A 15,985-nucleotide genomic window follows, 5' to 3' on the forward strand; every position below is an offset into this window, starting at 1 on the left:
ATAACTCTTTAACTCATCATTGTGCTTAAGTAAGTGCTAATTTCTACTGAATTAACACATGCTATTTAGCAGTGGGGAATTAAATAAAAGGATTTATTGATAGAGCTCCTTTCTCTGGTGAGTCAGCCAGGAGTCAGGTGAGAGCCTTGATGCTTGTTAACTTTTTTTGAACCAGAGAGAAAAGAAGGAAAGGAAAGAAGTCACTCACCCAGACAACACATATGCCAGCTGAAGTGGAAAATGACTACACCACTTTTCTTTATTGCTTTCAGCCGTTTTATAGCCTTTAGACAAAAATTCTCTACGTAAGAAAGAATTACCTCATAGATAAAATGGTACATACAAGGGCAGTTACAGAAAGACATCAATAACAAGTTTGAAACAGTATTTCACACTGTATGCTCATTTTAAGTTTAAAGTAACAGTTTTTACATGGCCTTGACTTATCACAGTGTACACCTGTAGCTTCATCCTCGGAACTGAATGTTTTTCCCTGAACACAAATTTGTCCCAAGCCCCTATCTCTTTTTTGTGTAGTTATGAAAGCTCACTGTATTTCTTATTTTGCAGCCTTTATTTACTATTAATTAGGAGTGGACACATTCTATTCTTGATTCTAACTTTATTACATCTTTCTAGCAAACAAAAAAAAAAAAACCATCTTAAAGCTTTCTTCCTAAAATTATCTGAACCAAATCAGGAATGCTATGAAATCATTAATTCACCTAAACAGCATTAATTCATGAAGGTTCACCTTTATGTTGATCTGTAGGAAATCTGCTCAATAGGGTGAACTAATGCCATGTAATAGTGACAGGAAAAGCACATCAGCTGCAAGTAGCAATCCTGAGATGAAGTCTCTTGGAACCTTGCCTTTCAGAGCTCACCCAGGTAAGCCACACAAGACAGTGGGCCACCTCTAAGAAGGCCACCCAATAGCCTTAGTCTTTCCTAAATGGCTCCTTACAGTTATAGTAAGTGAAAACGGCATAAGCCAATTATCCTATTGGCTCTTTTAAGACAATATTTTAAGAATATTTGGATAAACCCTTTTATTCTCTTTTTAAAGATTTTACTTCCATTGCTTGGCATTCACTGCATGGGTAAGCTGTTGGTGCTTTCCTGACTGATGTCAATGCAGGTTTTTTGAATCATGTGCTTTACCAGCAATGTTACAATGACTTTTCCTGCACTAACTGCCTATAGTATGCATGGCCGTATCAAAAGGATAAATTCCCTGGTGGGAAATTCCTCGGTCATCATGTGATTCTTACCTACGGTACCAGCATAGTTTTCACTGTTATCTACCTTTCTTAGGTCTTCTTCAGTTCAGCTAACTACTCCGTCTAATTGGATGACTATGGGCCACACTGGGACTCTTTGATGAACAGAGGACATAAGTACTCAGTGGGGAAGTGAAAGCATTGAACTCAGAGGGTGGCAGTCTCTAGAGTACTCCTTCAGCTACCCACACAGGGTAGAGATTCACATGGGCATGTATGCAGCCCACCTTGGTTTTGAAATCTATAGGCCATAGCAGCAGTCCAGTGAAAACACCACGCGCACACCTTCCGGGGGCCTTCTGAGAGACTTGCCTCAGGAGACCCAAAGGTATAGCATCTCAGCTGCCATCTCAAGCTTATCTACTGTCCATCTTAACATGGGTCAAATCCATCGTGTTCAGGATTATTTTTATCATTATAAATGCTGCCTGGTTATACAGCTGGCACCCACTTTTATCCAGTTTACAGATATGAAAATTAAACAAAAGCCCTTTGCTAAGATGCTGTATACTCAACAGTATTCATTGTATTGGACATTTCCCACATGTTCTGGAATCTGAAACAATTTTTCTACAACTTGTGCCTACACTGTTTCTTCCCTTTCCTGTTAAGTTGTGATGCTGTTATTTATCCTTCCATAGCAAGGGAAGTCGTGCTAGGTCATTTGCACTGCAGCTTCATTCTTAGTCTGAACTGTGCTGATTATAGCAAATGCCTGCGATGTTATGTGCACCTGCTGCCTCTCCACTAAATTCTGCCAGCCTTGCTCTCATGGAATGAGAGCGTTCTTTGAGTCAAATGTATTTCCAAATGTTTTGTGTTTTCCTTCTTGAAAGTAGATATCCTAACTGATTTTAACTGATAACTGCACTCTACATCAGGACAAAGTAATCTTTTCTTGGGCTAAATGCATTGCTCTCTTCGCTGCATTCTCCTCCTCTGTGGTTAACTAATAGGACTCTACCTATTCCCTCAAGCACCACTACCTTCACTTTACGCTGTGCCCTCGTCTCAAACACCTCTTAAAAGCCTCTGCAAGTTGTTCTACTATTTCCATTCTAACACTGGGCCTGGCTACAAGAATGAGGAGTCCATTATGCCTCTGTCTTCTGAGCTTAGCCAAGGTATTCTTTGCTGCTTAATTCTCATTGTTCATTTCATATCTATTTTTATTAACTGACTTCTATATTTGTGAAGGATTGGGAATTGAAACATTTCCTTTCTATAAAATTAAAAGTGAAAAGATTTGTGAATACAACAAAGCACTTGACAAAAGAATGTACCCAGAGGCCAACTGCATTAATCATGTGAAAAGTACAAAGTAAACCATTTTGCGGCACATAGCCATCAAAATAGTTAGTGACAAGTGGACAGCATGGAGGCCAAGCAAGCACCTGCAGAGACTAAACCAGGCAAAATGGGTGCATGCTGCTGAGAAATGGGGATGGCACAACTACTTTAAAAGCTGGAGGCACCTCCAAAACCGATGCATTTAATATGTACACTACTGACACAAGTCTTCTTAGGCACATGTGTCACAGAAGTATATCTGTATGGCACTAGAAGGCAAAGTAAGTCAGATAGGAAAGCCCCAGAAGTAAATCAAAAACTGATGGAAGCTGAACTAGGGAATGTCTGTGTAATAGAATAAATAGGAGTAAGTAGCTCTTCACCTTCATGTAACAGCATGAATGCACCTCATAAACGTGATGCTCAATGAAAGACACTGGATCTGAAGAACACAGATGTCAAGAGACCATGTACATAGAGAACAAAAGCAGGCAAATCCAAAAGCTCTGCAGTTTGCTTCCTCAAACAAAGAGGAAGACAGGTGCCCTGGAAAGGACAGCCAGGTGGGCCCTGGCAAGAGGACGAAGAGCAGCCTGAAAAATGATAGTGAAACTCTGTTCTCAAGAATGGTACAGGGAGATGAGAGACTTAAGCTTCTGAAATCCTTGCAACCGTGTGTGTGTGTGTGTGTGTGTGTGAGAGAGAGAGAGAGAGAGAGAGAGAGATGCAATTTCTCTGTACTTAGATACTATTTTTGTAAAAATTCTCTCTATATACATATATTTTGAATAATAAGAGAAGTAAATACACATCAGAATCTTTTGTTTTATCAAATTGTATCTTTAAAAGTTTGGCACATGATCTCTTCAACTTCAATATACAAAAATTACTAAAAATAAGAACTGATTTGTATTTAGCTTTCCTTAAATAAACAATTCTAAAAATGGAAGTTAAATTAGCACTCTCAAAGAACTATGAGAGAATTTGAAGTAGAATATTCTAGAAATAGAGAAATATTCTCAGAAAGACTTACTCAAAATTATTTTGGAGAGAAAGTGAATGCAGGATGATGAGTGTGTGTGTGTGTGTGTGTGTGTCTGTGTGTGTGTGTGTGTCTGTGTGTGTGTCTGTGTGTGTGTGTGTCTGTGTGTGTGTGTCTGAGTGTGTGTGTGTCTGTGTGTGTGTATGTCTGTGTGTGTGTCTGTGTGTCTGTGTGTGTGTGTCTGTGTGTGTGGGGGGGGGTGTGTGCAAGTGCACACATGTGAAAAGTTGGAGGGCAAGCAACTTGGTCCTCAGGTATCTTCCAACTTTGCTTGTTTGAAGTCTGTCTCTCACAGGCCTGGAAGTTCATACTTTAAGTCAAGCCAGCTGGTCCACAGCTCCCAGGGTTCTGCTATCTCCAAGCAGTCACCCCCTGCCCTGGCTTTATATAAGCAACTAACCAGGCCATCTCTCCAGTTCCTTACTCAGAGATTTTTTTTTTAAATGAGTGTTTAAGAACATTTTTTATTTTGTTAATTATCACAAATTTAACTAAATAAGATATGCTTGTAATATCTCAAAGATTTATAGTTTCAGAATATTCCTTATTTTGAATTAGACTCCCATGTTCATGATAAGGTATATGCTAAATTTATCAAAATATATTCTAAATAGATTTTTCCACCTTCACTTCTTATCCTTTGTTAAGCAATGACATTAATTCAAAAAGAAATAGGAGGAATAAACAAAAACAAGTAAACAGAACAAACACAACCACAAACAAAGCAAACACAAGACAGGACTCTGAGATAGCTCAGTGGGTGTGCTGAGTAGTTTTATGTCACCTTGACACAAGCTAAAGTCATCTCAAGCAAATCCTTCCATAAGATCTGGCTGTAGGCAAGTCTGTAGGGCATTTTCTCAGTGAGTGATTGATAGGAGAGGGACCAGCCCATTGTGAGTGGGGCTATCCCTGGGCTGGTGGTCCTGAGTTCTCTAAGAAAACAGGCAGAGCAAGCCATGAGAAGCAAGCCAGTAAGCAGCACTCCTCTGTGGCCTCTGCATTAGCTCCTGCCTCTGAGCTCCTGCCCTGTTTGAGTTCCTGCAGTGGCTTTCTTCCATGTTGAACAGTGATATGGATATGTAAGTCAAATAAACCCTTGCTCCACAACTTGCCTTTGGTTATAGTGTTTCAGCATAGCAATAGTAGTCCTAACTAAAAAAGTGGGCAAAGGCACTTGCCACCACTCCTGCCGACAGAAACTCCATCCTAGAAGCTAAGCTGTCTTCTGACCCCATGTGTGGCAGGGTATGTGCATACCCACTCTCCCTCAACACATCCTCTTCAAAGATCAAGTAAAAGCAGCTGCATGTAGTTTTTCTCTCTTTTTAAGTATGTGAGTACACCGTCACTGTCATCAGACACACCAGTAGAGGGCATCAGATCCCATTAAAGATGGTTGTGAGCCACCATGTGGTTGCTGGGAAGTGAACTCAGGACCTCTGGAAGAGCAGCCAGTGCACCTAACCTCTAAGCCATCTCTCCAGCCCAGCATTTCTCAAATACTTTCCTTCCACAGTAATCATTTTAAAAGGCCTTCTTCTCTGTAGAGGAGATTCTAACAGCAGTGTATAAATAGAAACGAGTATTGTGGTTCCTGGTGTCATATTCCACTGACAACTCCCTTTCACACCAAAAGCCTGCTGTCACAAAAAGAAGTCTGTGCAGACACTCCAGGTGTAGTGAAGAAGTCCTGTTTGACAGTTGCCTGTCATCCTAAAGGAAAGGACTACCAGGCTGACTTCTGTATCTGGGCACAGGAAACTGAGATTTCATCTTGACAATATTTCCATAGTTCAAACCATTATGGGCTATCAAGAGTGTATAATCTTATGGGGAAAGCATTTCTCATTTACACAACATGAATAATTTAACAATAGACTTAAGATTTCCACACATAAGAATACAGAATGATATAAATATATCTTGATTTTATTTCTAAGAGCAAGAGTTAAAAACACTATCTCTGATTTTTCCCTCAAGGGTGGCCTTTCTTCACAGCACTACCTAAGCTCACATTGGTCCTCACAGAGTATAGCCCTGCATGCACACGCTCAGACTGTGAGAAACAAGAGGACACAACTTCTTCTCCAGAATTCAAAGATCCTGAAGTGAGAGCATGTCAGCAATCATGCAAGGCTCTGTACTACAGCATCACAGCCAGGCCACAGACAATGTCAGAGGCACTCCTGAGTCACTGCAGCCACCTGTGACAGGGCTAACGTGAGACAAGACTCAGAAAGGTGTTCCCACACGTCTTCCCTCTGCAAAAATACATCTATAGTCATAAAATGCATGGGTGAAATCTTAAATAATATTTTAACCATCTGAATTTTTTTTTTACAAATTGAGATTATAAGCACTAATCCTATCGCATGCTAAATCTCCATCCATAATTGATAACTATTAGATATTTAATCATTTAAGGCTTGGTGGATGAAATCTTACACCCCGTGTGCATCAGGAATGCAAAGGCTGATAGGAAGCTGATATAGCGACTGGCTAACTCATCTGCAGCTTTACTTAGTACTTATTTACTCAAATCAATACCACAGGATAATTGTCTCATTAAGATCTAGAAATAGATGCCATTACTCAAGGAAAATTATCTATAAATCTCAGAAAAACTCAACCTGATTCCCTTGAGCGAGCAGGGTTTTCAGCCTGGCTATTTCAGCTCGCAGCTCACGGATGAGTTTGACGTTGGCATCCTCATTAATGGTAGGCTTGTTGATGATGTTTTTGGCTCTATTTGCATAGCGAAGGGTACTTAGGGTTTCTCCATAATTGACATCAGCAGGTGAAATGGCTGTGAAGAATGAATATGAAAAATAATTCATCTAGCACTCCATGTTTCATTTAACACAAAGTTGGTTTGTAATTTAAAAGTCAGATCAACCCCAGGTCACAAGAAAGACTAAATATTCATTGCTACAGCAATGAATATTAAAAAAATTCTCTAAGCTTATAGGAAAGGGTGTTCACTATACCAAATTAAATGTCATTTTGCTCTTCTCACATCTATGATCGGCCATTTGAACAACTTCAAGATAGGGTGTGAGATATCCCATACAGGCAGGGTTTTCTCAACTGCTAACATGAACTTTCAGAACTGTGCTTCTCTAGTGCACAGGAATTAAAAGACTTTTACATTTCTGATTTTAAAAAATCAATTATCTTTAAGATCCCAGAGCCCATCAATTTTTTAAAATTACTTAATTCCTTCCTTCTACAAGCTTCGTTTAATTTTACACTGCAGCACACTGACACTGCTGTCTAACCTCTAAAACTGGGATAAATACATGGTTGTGTTCCCTTGATGTCAACGGTCAGTGTGGGGCAAGGGCTGTGAAGAAAGGAGAGGAGTGAGAAGGGAAAAGGAGAGAGAGACAGGGAAGGAAAGCTGAGGTAATGAGTCCTGCGTTCCCAGTGTCTTGCACTTTAAGCATGTCTGACTGCCACTATAGCCTCCTTGATGCCAAGCCTACACAGAACTGCATATTCCAAACTACAGGTATGTCCCAATGGGTGATTCTCAAAACTGCAAGGAACCTTTATTTATTCTTTAAGATATAAAAGATGCCACATCCCAGTGAGACACTTTCCATTTAAATATTTACACTTAATTCACAGGAAACACTGATGCTCAGGAGTATGATTTAAATTCTTACTGGCAATCATGATGGTTTTAGAGTTTCCTCCAAGGCTGTCTTTCAACAGCCAAGTCAAAACTGAATCCCTGTAAGGCACAAAAACTTGCTTCTTCTTCACAAGAGGGTTGGCTGCATCCTGAGATAAATCAGCTGCGGGAAGAAGAAAACAGGAGATAATGGCGAAGTCTCTGCCTTCTCTAACTTAGCTCTGAAAGACATGAACATGCTGTCTGGGTTTGTAAGGCAAACAGCAGCAAATGTGTTCTGCGCTAAAACAGTACAAGGAAATATAAGGCGGGAGGTGGCTGGAAACCTACCTAAGGCAGAAATGACATTTCCCAGAGTCACAAGGGACTTGTTTATGTTGCCCCCTTCCTTAAGTCTGACCCCAGTGGCACCGGTGGCATCTGCCCGCTCACTTCCTGCAAGGTCGACCAGGTGGATCTTGCTCACAGTTTCACACGGCATTTCGGCGTCGAACTTTGCCTATGGAGAGATATGCATGTAGCACAGAAGAGGACAGAGTGCTCAAATCCCCATCACTTTCCACTCCCAGCAGAGATCTCTGAGGTGGATTCTTTTGTTCATTTATTTTACTAGCTATCACAGTGATTATGGGAACCTCCCAAATTAAACAGAATGCAACAGAACTCTCACATGTGACTCTCATGCTCTCTAAATAGAGCTCTCGAGACAAGACACCTCAGGTCTGGAAACCAAAATAATATGACACTATCCGCTAAGGGGAACTGGGAAAGAATAAAGAAACAAGTGACTAGCTGTGATCTTCTGGAGCTCCAGCACTGCGGGCACAAGGGCTCTTCACAGATGATAACACTGTGATGTAGGACATCATGTGACACTATGTAATAAAACACACCACATCTTTAAAGATGTAAAATACTAAAGTTTAAATTATCTTGTTTCTGAATCCTACCAGAACTATATATTTCCAAAGATCTTTAACCTATGTTTTATATTTTGAACCAAATGCAACAAAATAACAAACATATATTTTGATGGACCTACAAACCTCTTAGAAACTAGTCTGCTACATCCTGGTTAAGCATCTATCAGAAAGCTGAAACAAGCCAGTAAACCACAGTAGAGTAAAGCAAGGCTCTAAGGGATGATCCAGCAGGACAGGGAATTGCCTGAGAATGCTTTTGACTGGCTTTGGAGACTCGACTCACTCTCCTGTCTCTAATCTTCAAATTAGTAAAGGCCTGTATGGCTGTTTGCCGGTGTGTTCACTGTCAGTATGGACAGGCAATGACAACTGCTAAACCTTGCTGAAGCCAAGACTCGCAACTGTGTATTCCTGTGGTCTGGCTTTGGTAACAACTACTTCTCCTCAGCCATTTTCAGTCACCTTCAAGATGCTGTCCACCACCCGACCACAACGAAGTCTTATGTTAGTGCCTCTAAGTGTTCCCGGAACTCTAATATGGCTCTAATCATAATCAACACCAGCAGGGCCCGTGGAGCGATAATGTGTTACACCCGTTCCTCACCTTGGCCTCCAGCTGCTCAGCCTCAAAATCCATTATCTCCCACAGCGCTTATAACAATGAAAACTTTTGCTTAATTAGGCACAGAGCAAGTTTCTCTTATGCCTAGAACAAGGTGGAAGCCTGCTAAATATCTCTTAAGGATATACATCAGGACATTTAAATCATTGTGAATGCAGAAAGGCTGAGCACACAGCACATGGTCAACTCTAATTAACAAGAAGTGACAGTCAGTCACCTTTGCTTGCTACTGTTCCTGGTTCAACAATGACCCGTGCTCAGCTGGTGCAAATCATCCAGGAAAGGCCTGAGGAATGGAGCCTCTGCTCCATGGCTGCAGTTACCTGAGTGAACTTGATGGTGAAGATGGCGTGCGACCTGCTACTGACATCATTCATCCCCGTCGCTGCAGTGGTACGATTGATATTTCCTGCGTCCATAAGTTCTTCCACATCACTGTAATTCTGGACTAAATGCTTGGATAAATCTGGAAAGAAAGAAGAAAGGAGCAATGAAACCCTTCTGTTATGTAGTGAAGTAAATGAAGCTCCCCCTAAGAATCATCCATGACTACACATCTGCCAGCATCCGTGTCCTGTGGTTGAAGATGTTAGAGAGCGGTGCTCTGTAACGCAGACAGGGAGCTGAGCAAGCTGGCCGGCCCCAGTGGGCTTCAAGAACCCACTGCATGAGCGCCCACTGCATGCCACTGCACAGAGTGAGGCCGCAGCTATCAACAGCAATCTCCAGGAAGCTGCCATGGCACAAGGAAGAACAGAATAAAAGGTCTACCTTCAGGAACCACCTCGTGTAACCCAACCCTCATGCAAAACCTGAAAACATAGTGTACTCTAAAAAAATGTACTGCCTCTTTTTTCTTGAAGGGAGAGTAGCTCATAGGTTAAAAGTTGAAGTGCACAGGGCTCCTCTGCTTTTTCCCTACAGCAAACTCTCTTGTTTGTTTCTCTTCTGTCAAGTAAGCAAAGTTGACTGACTCCCCTATACCCTCAAAAATCAACCCAACATACGAAGGCAGTTACGCACATTATCATGCACATGGGAACATACTAGGCTAGACATACATGAGACCCTTTGATCAATCCCACACATCAAGATAAAATGATTTTTAGAGCAGCAGATCACAAACATTGTTCTGCATCTTGCTTTCTACTTATGTACACATAAGGATCCTGTGTAACGTTAAGGTGACCTAGTATTCACTTTTAAGGCTACAGAGAAATGCCGGTACAGCAGAACCACAACCAATTTAACCAGCCTTCTCTTGAGACTACAGAGGTTGTTTGTTTTACTTTATTTCCAAATACAATGAGCTTTTAAAATATTTTGTGCATCAGTCTTTCCAAATGCATGGGAATGTGGCTACAAAATAAATTCTAGGAAGTAGAACTGCTAAGTCAAAGGATATTGGGAATGCTGCCATCCGCTGCAGAGCTCCCTCCACAGAGAGCCATTCATAACAGCAGGAGTGGGGGTGTGAGCTTGGGTGGTGATACAGCCTAGTACTATAGAGCCCTTGCCTGGCATGCTCAAAGGAAACTCTAGGTCTAGTTCCTATCACGATGGGGGGAAAATAATTTTTCTTCTATGGCTTCTGGGTTTTTAAATCAACCTTTAAAAAAAGCCCCCCTTCTACAATTCTGGAAAAAAATAACCCATGGTTCTTGTAATCATGTAATTCTTTCATATTTTCCATTAAATCCTTGACCTCGTTTTGGTCTAAACATTGAATGATGACACTTTATTTTTTCTAATATAATCTATAACCCATACCCCCCAATATTTGAATAATGTATTATTTATAAGGATTATAACTACAGAGGTCAATATCCAGATGTTTGTAGCCTGTTTAATTATTCTGTCCCTTCATATATCAGTTTTATATGTTTTGACATCTGCTACAACAATTAAAAGAAAAATGTAAAGGCTCATGTTAGACTGAAAGCAATAGGTATTCCGTAACAATGCCCCAGCACATACACACACAGACACAGCTGCACACCTTTCTCTGGGGAGACAGAGCACAGACACAATGGGAACTGAAGAAAATATAAATGGGTCCTATGGCACACAGATGACCTCAAGATAAAAACGGAAACTAAAAGAGGTAAATCTTCAAACCCATGTTTTGGCCCATTCTTAATAGCAAGGAAACACACTTCATAGATAATGCCATAAGAAACCATGTTTCCATTAGCAATGCCTACAGGCTGCCCCAGCAGTTACTTGGTCCCCTTTGAGAGAGCAAAATTGACCACATAACAACCCCATATTAGTTACTTCCCTCACTGATGTGATAATACCTGATAAAGCAACTTAGTGGAGGAAAGGTTTATTTTGGTTCATGATTAAAGGGGATACAGTCCACCACCATGGGGGAGGTATGGTGGCAGAAATAGGAAGCACTTGGTCATGAGACACACTGAGTCCATAGTCAGGAAACAGAAAGCGATAAATGCTCTTATGTTCACCTTTATTCAGTCTGTGTCTGCAAATCAGGGCATGGTGCTACCCACATTTGGGGTGAAGTAGTCTCACCTCAACTAAAGTAGTCTGAGCAGTTCCTCACAGACACACCCAGAGATTGGTTTCCATAGTAACTTGAAATCCCATGGAGTTGACAACAAGATTAACTATCACAGCCTATTTTTAAATACCTGGCAAGAGCTAGTTTACAATACAACATTACATGTAACACTCTCCATGACTAACTGTCCCTTAGTTAGTATAGGAGTGGGGACGGCCACTGGTAACAAGTTTTCACAATCATGGCCCAGGAACCGCAGTGCTCATACCAGAAGGTTACAACTTAACACCACAAAGCTGCAGCCCAGAAATGGTGCCAAGATCCTTCGACCAAGACTGTCCTGAACTGTATGACCCTGTTTGCATGGCTGTTAATTGTATAGTACAGGATACACAACTGAAGGTTACATGCAGAGGCTCAAGCTCACCTCTTAGAACTGTACTTCAGCCAGTCTGGACTGTACTCCTCCTTCACATGGGGCACACGCTACATGCCAGAAAACTGCACGCAAAGAGACCCACCCTAAGTATAAGTGAAGACCTCCACAGCACATTAATGTGCTGCTCTAGCTATGGCTTAGCCTGCTGTGCCTCTGTATGATACTCAATAAACCACTTCTCCTGTTTGAGTCTAGACGGTGAATTCATTCACTGCCCGCCAGGCCCTTCCTGAAAATGCAGAGGTGGGTGCTCAGTCCACCACAGCTACCCTGTCACAACACAGAGTCAAGAACCACAGGAAGACAAATGAGAGGCATGGGACAGTCTCCTTCCATCCAGCACCTTTAGGGTCTGGGAACGTATACTAGTAAAATGCATTGTCACTGAGACACACAGGCTTGGGGTCAGCACTCGATCATTTTGTTAGAGGAACTAGGAAAACAAACCTCCAAGAGAGCTCTTAAAGCCAAAGAAATGGTGAGTAGGCCTTACAAAACACCTAGTAAATACCTAGTGAAATATACAAGATGAACATTAGCGAGTGCCAGCTCCTGTCACTTCTTTAATAATAAAGTTCCAAAAGCAAACAACTTTTTAAATTCTTATCATCACCACACTTTGGTATTTTTTTTATTTTTATACCAATCCAAGGGAGAACAGGAGAGTGAATGTATGAAGACAAGAAACTTCCTTCTTACCCTCAACATACGGTCCTTCTTTGGGATGCTCACGGACTCTTAAATTGAAGGTCTTAGATGACTTCCGCCTAAGTAGGTCTCTCACACGTTCATTATAAATTTCTAAGTAGCTAAAAATTTTAAATAGAATTAATTTTATAAAAAGTTTTAAGACATTAATAGTAACAAGCACAATTCTCTTAGCAACAGCAGCCATATACAGCTCTGCTATGCACTTTATAAGAAGTATTGCACTCAATCCTTGCAATGGTTCAAGGATTATCATCTGTAAAAATATAACGAGAGGTCTGGTGTGCTTTAATAACTTGCCCAGAGTCACAGTCACTAAGAGGACAACTGGCTCTGAGCAGCACAGGTCAACACAGCTCTGCTCAAGACCCCTGGGACCAGCTCCTGACAGAGACTCAGTAACAAAAAGGAGAAGGTGCTCTGTGCACCCAGACTGATGTTAAGTAAAAGGGTGAGCCTGACTGCATACACTCGATAGTCAAGGCTCACTCCATTTGAGATAAAAATAGAATACTAAAGCTTCCCATCAAGCTAGGCCACCTCACACACAAATTGTACCCACGCAGTCTCACTTTTATTCCTAACTAACATTGAGTTCAGGTCAGGAAGGGGCAGGCTCATTCTAGGCAATCTCCACCCTCACCCTCATCTCTCCCAGACCTCTGTGCAAGTCAAGCAGCCTAGGCCCCCTCAGAACTTTACATCTCAGATCATGGTCCTACCTGACTTCTGTCCTAAAAGAGGCTTCATCCCATCTAGTGGTTTCATTGATCCGACTGAAGAGAGCTTCACAGATCCGAGGTATTAAGCCAGAATCCCCCTGAAATAAAGAAGGGTGTCATAGCCGTCACTTTCAGGCAGACCATGAATTTGCATTTTGCTGGCATGGACTTAGGCTCCAGAGGCCTGTATGCCAAGCCCACACCTTCCATCAAGTGCCACTACAGGACTTCTTATTCTCTGAAATAAAAGCTAAGTTCTAATGTTCTAATGCTAGGTAAGTTCTTCTAAGTTCTAATGCTAGGACTTGTATATTTTTATAAGATGTTAAATCAATTAACAATGGCTTGCAAGGATAAGGAGGCATATTCTCTATCAAAGAAGATAATTTATAGTATAAAATAAATGTTAAAAATTAATAAATCACAAAGCAGGGATAACAAATACCAGGCAGAAAAGAAACACTAGAAAAAAAAAAAAAACAATAACTTTATTAAGTCCTCCAGATACCCATATTAAAAATGTAGGTGGCAAAAGCACATTTAACTATGGAAGCCAGCCTTCCTCTGCTATACAATCTCTGTATAAGGCCTCTCTCTTAGGAAGAGAAAAGCCACCTTGTCCAAGTGGTGTAGCTACATAATCATAGTTCTGCAAGCATGAACAAGCTTGTGAGCAGCACCCTGTGGACTGACTAGCTTTACTTGATACAAGCGAAAGTCATCTGAGAGGAGGAAATCTTTTTTTTTTAATTTTTTTAAGATTTATTCATTTATTATATATGAGTCCACTGTAGCTGTCTTCAGACACACCAGAAGAGGGCATCGGATCTCTTTACAGATGGCTGTGAGCCACCATGTGGTTGCTGGGAATTGAACTCAGGACCTCTGGGAGAGCAGTCGGTGCTCTTAACCACTGGGCCGTCTCCCCAGCCCGAGCGGAGGGAATCTTAATGGAGAAAATGCCTCCGTAAGATAGGGATCTAAGCAGACAAGAGCATTTCCTTAATTAGTGATTGATGGGGAAAGGCCCAGCCCATTGTGGGTGGGGCCATCCCTGGCCTGGTGGTCCTAGATTCTATGAGAAAGCAGGCTGAGCAAACCAGGGGAAGCAGCCAGTAAGCGACCCCCTCCATGGCCTCTGCATCAGCTCCTGCCTTCAGATTCCTGCCCTGTTTGAGTTCCTGTTCTGACTTTCTTCAGTGATGGACGGACTATAGATGTGGAAGTGTAAACCAAATAAAAATAAATCCTTTCCTCCCCAACTTTCTTTTGGTCATAGTGTTTCATCACAGTAATGAAAACCCACATCAAGACACTCTGCATCAGACAAAACACTCCCACTGGAAACTTAACTCCTCTCTCAGACTGTAAAAGTTATCATTGCCATCTTAAGGGTTTTCTTTTTCCTCTTTGTATCTTCCATTCAATTGGTACCAACTGTTAGCAAGGAAAACTGAACCTTCCACCACAGTTTTTGTTCTTATTTAAATAAGTAGGTAAAATACTGAAGCTATACTTACCTAATAGGGTGGGGGGAAAGCACCTGGTGTTTAGAAGTGCTGTGTAAAAGTTTTATATAAAGTAGAGATCGGATATGCAAATTTCATTTTTAGAGTTTTGTTTTTCCTTTTTTTTTTTTTTTTTTTTTTTTTTTCAGAGCTGGGGACCAACCCAGGGCCTTGCGCTTCCTAGGCAAGCGCTCTAACCACTGAGCTAAATCCCCAACCCGAGTTTTGTTTTTCAAAAGTTCAGTCAGAAAACAAAAAGAGCATAAATAATAGTCAAAGTTCAATGGGACATTCCAGCCGTGCCGTCGTCTCCCGTGCTCGTCCTAGCTTCCAGCACCGTGACGCACATTTTGGTGTCACACTTCCTATGTAAGCACAAAGTCTGGGCTTGAAAAGCCAGGTTCCAGGCTCTGATATGATGTCTTGAGATCTGTTCCCCTCAAACACCATGATTACAAGGGCCAGCGAACCTTGAGCACTACAGACACCACTGTGTCTGCTGGCAGGGAGCCCTAAAGCTTCTCAGGGTCTATGTCAGGAACAAGCCACGGGCTTGGCAGTACTGAACTGAGTTCTTGCTGCCACATGAGAAAAAAAAAATACACACACACACACACACACACACACACACACACACAAGAGCGCACACACAGAGAGCACTGTCTAAGTCTTACACAGCCCTGTGTGGTTTTGGTAGCTATTGCTTTGCGTCTTTGTTTTCTGTGTTGTTAGGGAGCAGTCAGGGCCTTGAGCGCGTTGTGCAGGTGATCTGCCACCAAGCTACTAAGCCACACTCCCAGTCCTTTCTGAGACACAGTCTCCCTGAGTTGATCGTCAGGCTGGCTTGAAGCTTGTGACCATCCTGCATCAGCCTCCCAAGAAGTTGGGATTATGTATGTACCACCATGTCCTCTACCTACATCTTACTTTTCTATACCCGGGTACAAATGTATGTGCCTGTTAATCACTAAACTGGGGATGCTGTGTTTATAAGCATATAAACTGTAAGGGCTCTCTCCATGAGGCCAACTTTTTCATGTTTGCTGGACTTACCTAATACCTTTCCATCAAAAAGTTAGATTTTCTTTCTTACACTGTTCTTAGGAAAAAAATGTTCTGAATAATTTCAAAGAGAATAGACTTTGGTAATTTCATTCACACTGTTATGCTGGCAGAAAAGAAGAATAAATTACATTCTTGATAAGATAATAAGGCCTTTAAAAGCAGAAATGAATTGGGATTTGCACCCATTATTTGTGCTTATAACATAAAACTATTTCTAAT

At 41.4% G+C, this 15,985-nt stretch overlaps 1 protein-coding gene across 3 annotated transcripts in view; it reads right to left on the bottom strand.

The window, feature by feature from the left end:
• Positions 1 to 15,985, bottom strand: part of Kif16b (kinesin family member 16B) — a 290,355-nt gene that overhangs the window by 234,429 nt on the left and 39,941 nt on the right. For all 3 annotated transcript variants that reach the window (XM_032904316.1, XM_032904314.1, XM_032904315.1), the window contains 6 exons: positions 13,194 to 13,291; positions 12,463 to 12,572; positions 9,124 to 9,266; positions 7,586 to 7,754; positions 7,287 to 7,418; positions 6,249 to 6,424 (listed from right to left, as the gene is read on the bottom strand). In XM_032904316.1, the coding sequence (XP_032760207.1) occupies positions 6,249 to 6,424; positions 7,287 to 7,418; positions 7,586 to 7,754; positions 9,124 to 9,266; positions 12,463 to 12,572; positions 13,194 to 13,291 (828 nt within the window). The remainder of the gene's footprint in view (positions 1 to 6,248; positions 6,425 to 7,286; positions 7,419 to 7,585; positions 7,755 to 9,123; positions 9,267 to 12,462; positions 12,573 to 13,193; positions 13,292 to 15,985) is intronic.

Source organism: Rattus rattus, chromosome 5, assembly GCF_011064425.1.
Source record: "Rattus rattus isolate New Zealand chromosome 5, Rrattus_CSIRO_v1, whole genome shotgun sequence".
NCBI classification, from domain to species: domain Eukaryota; kingdom Metazoa; phylum Chordata; class Mammalia; order Rodentia; family Muridae; genus Rattus; species Rattus rattus.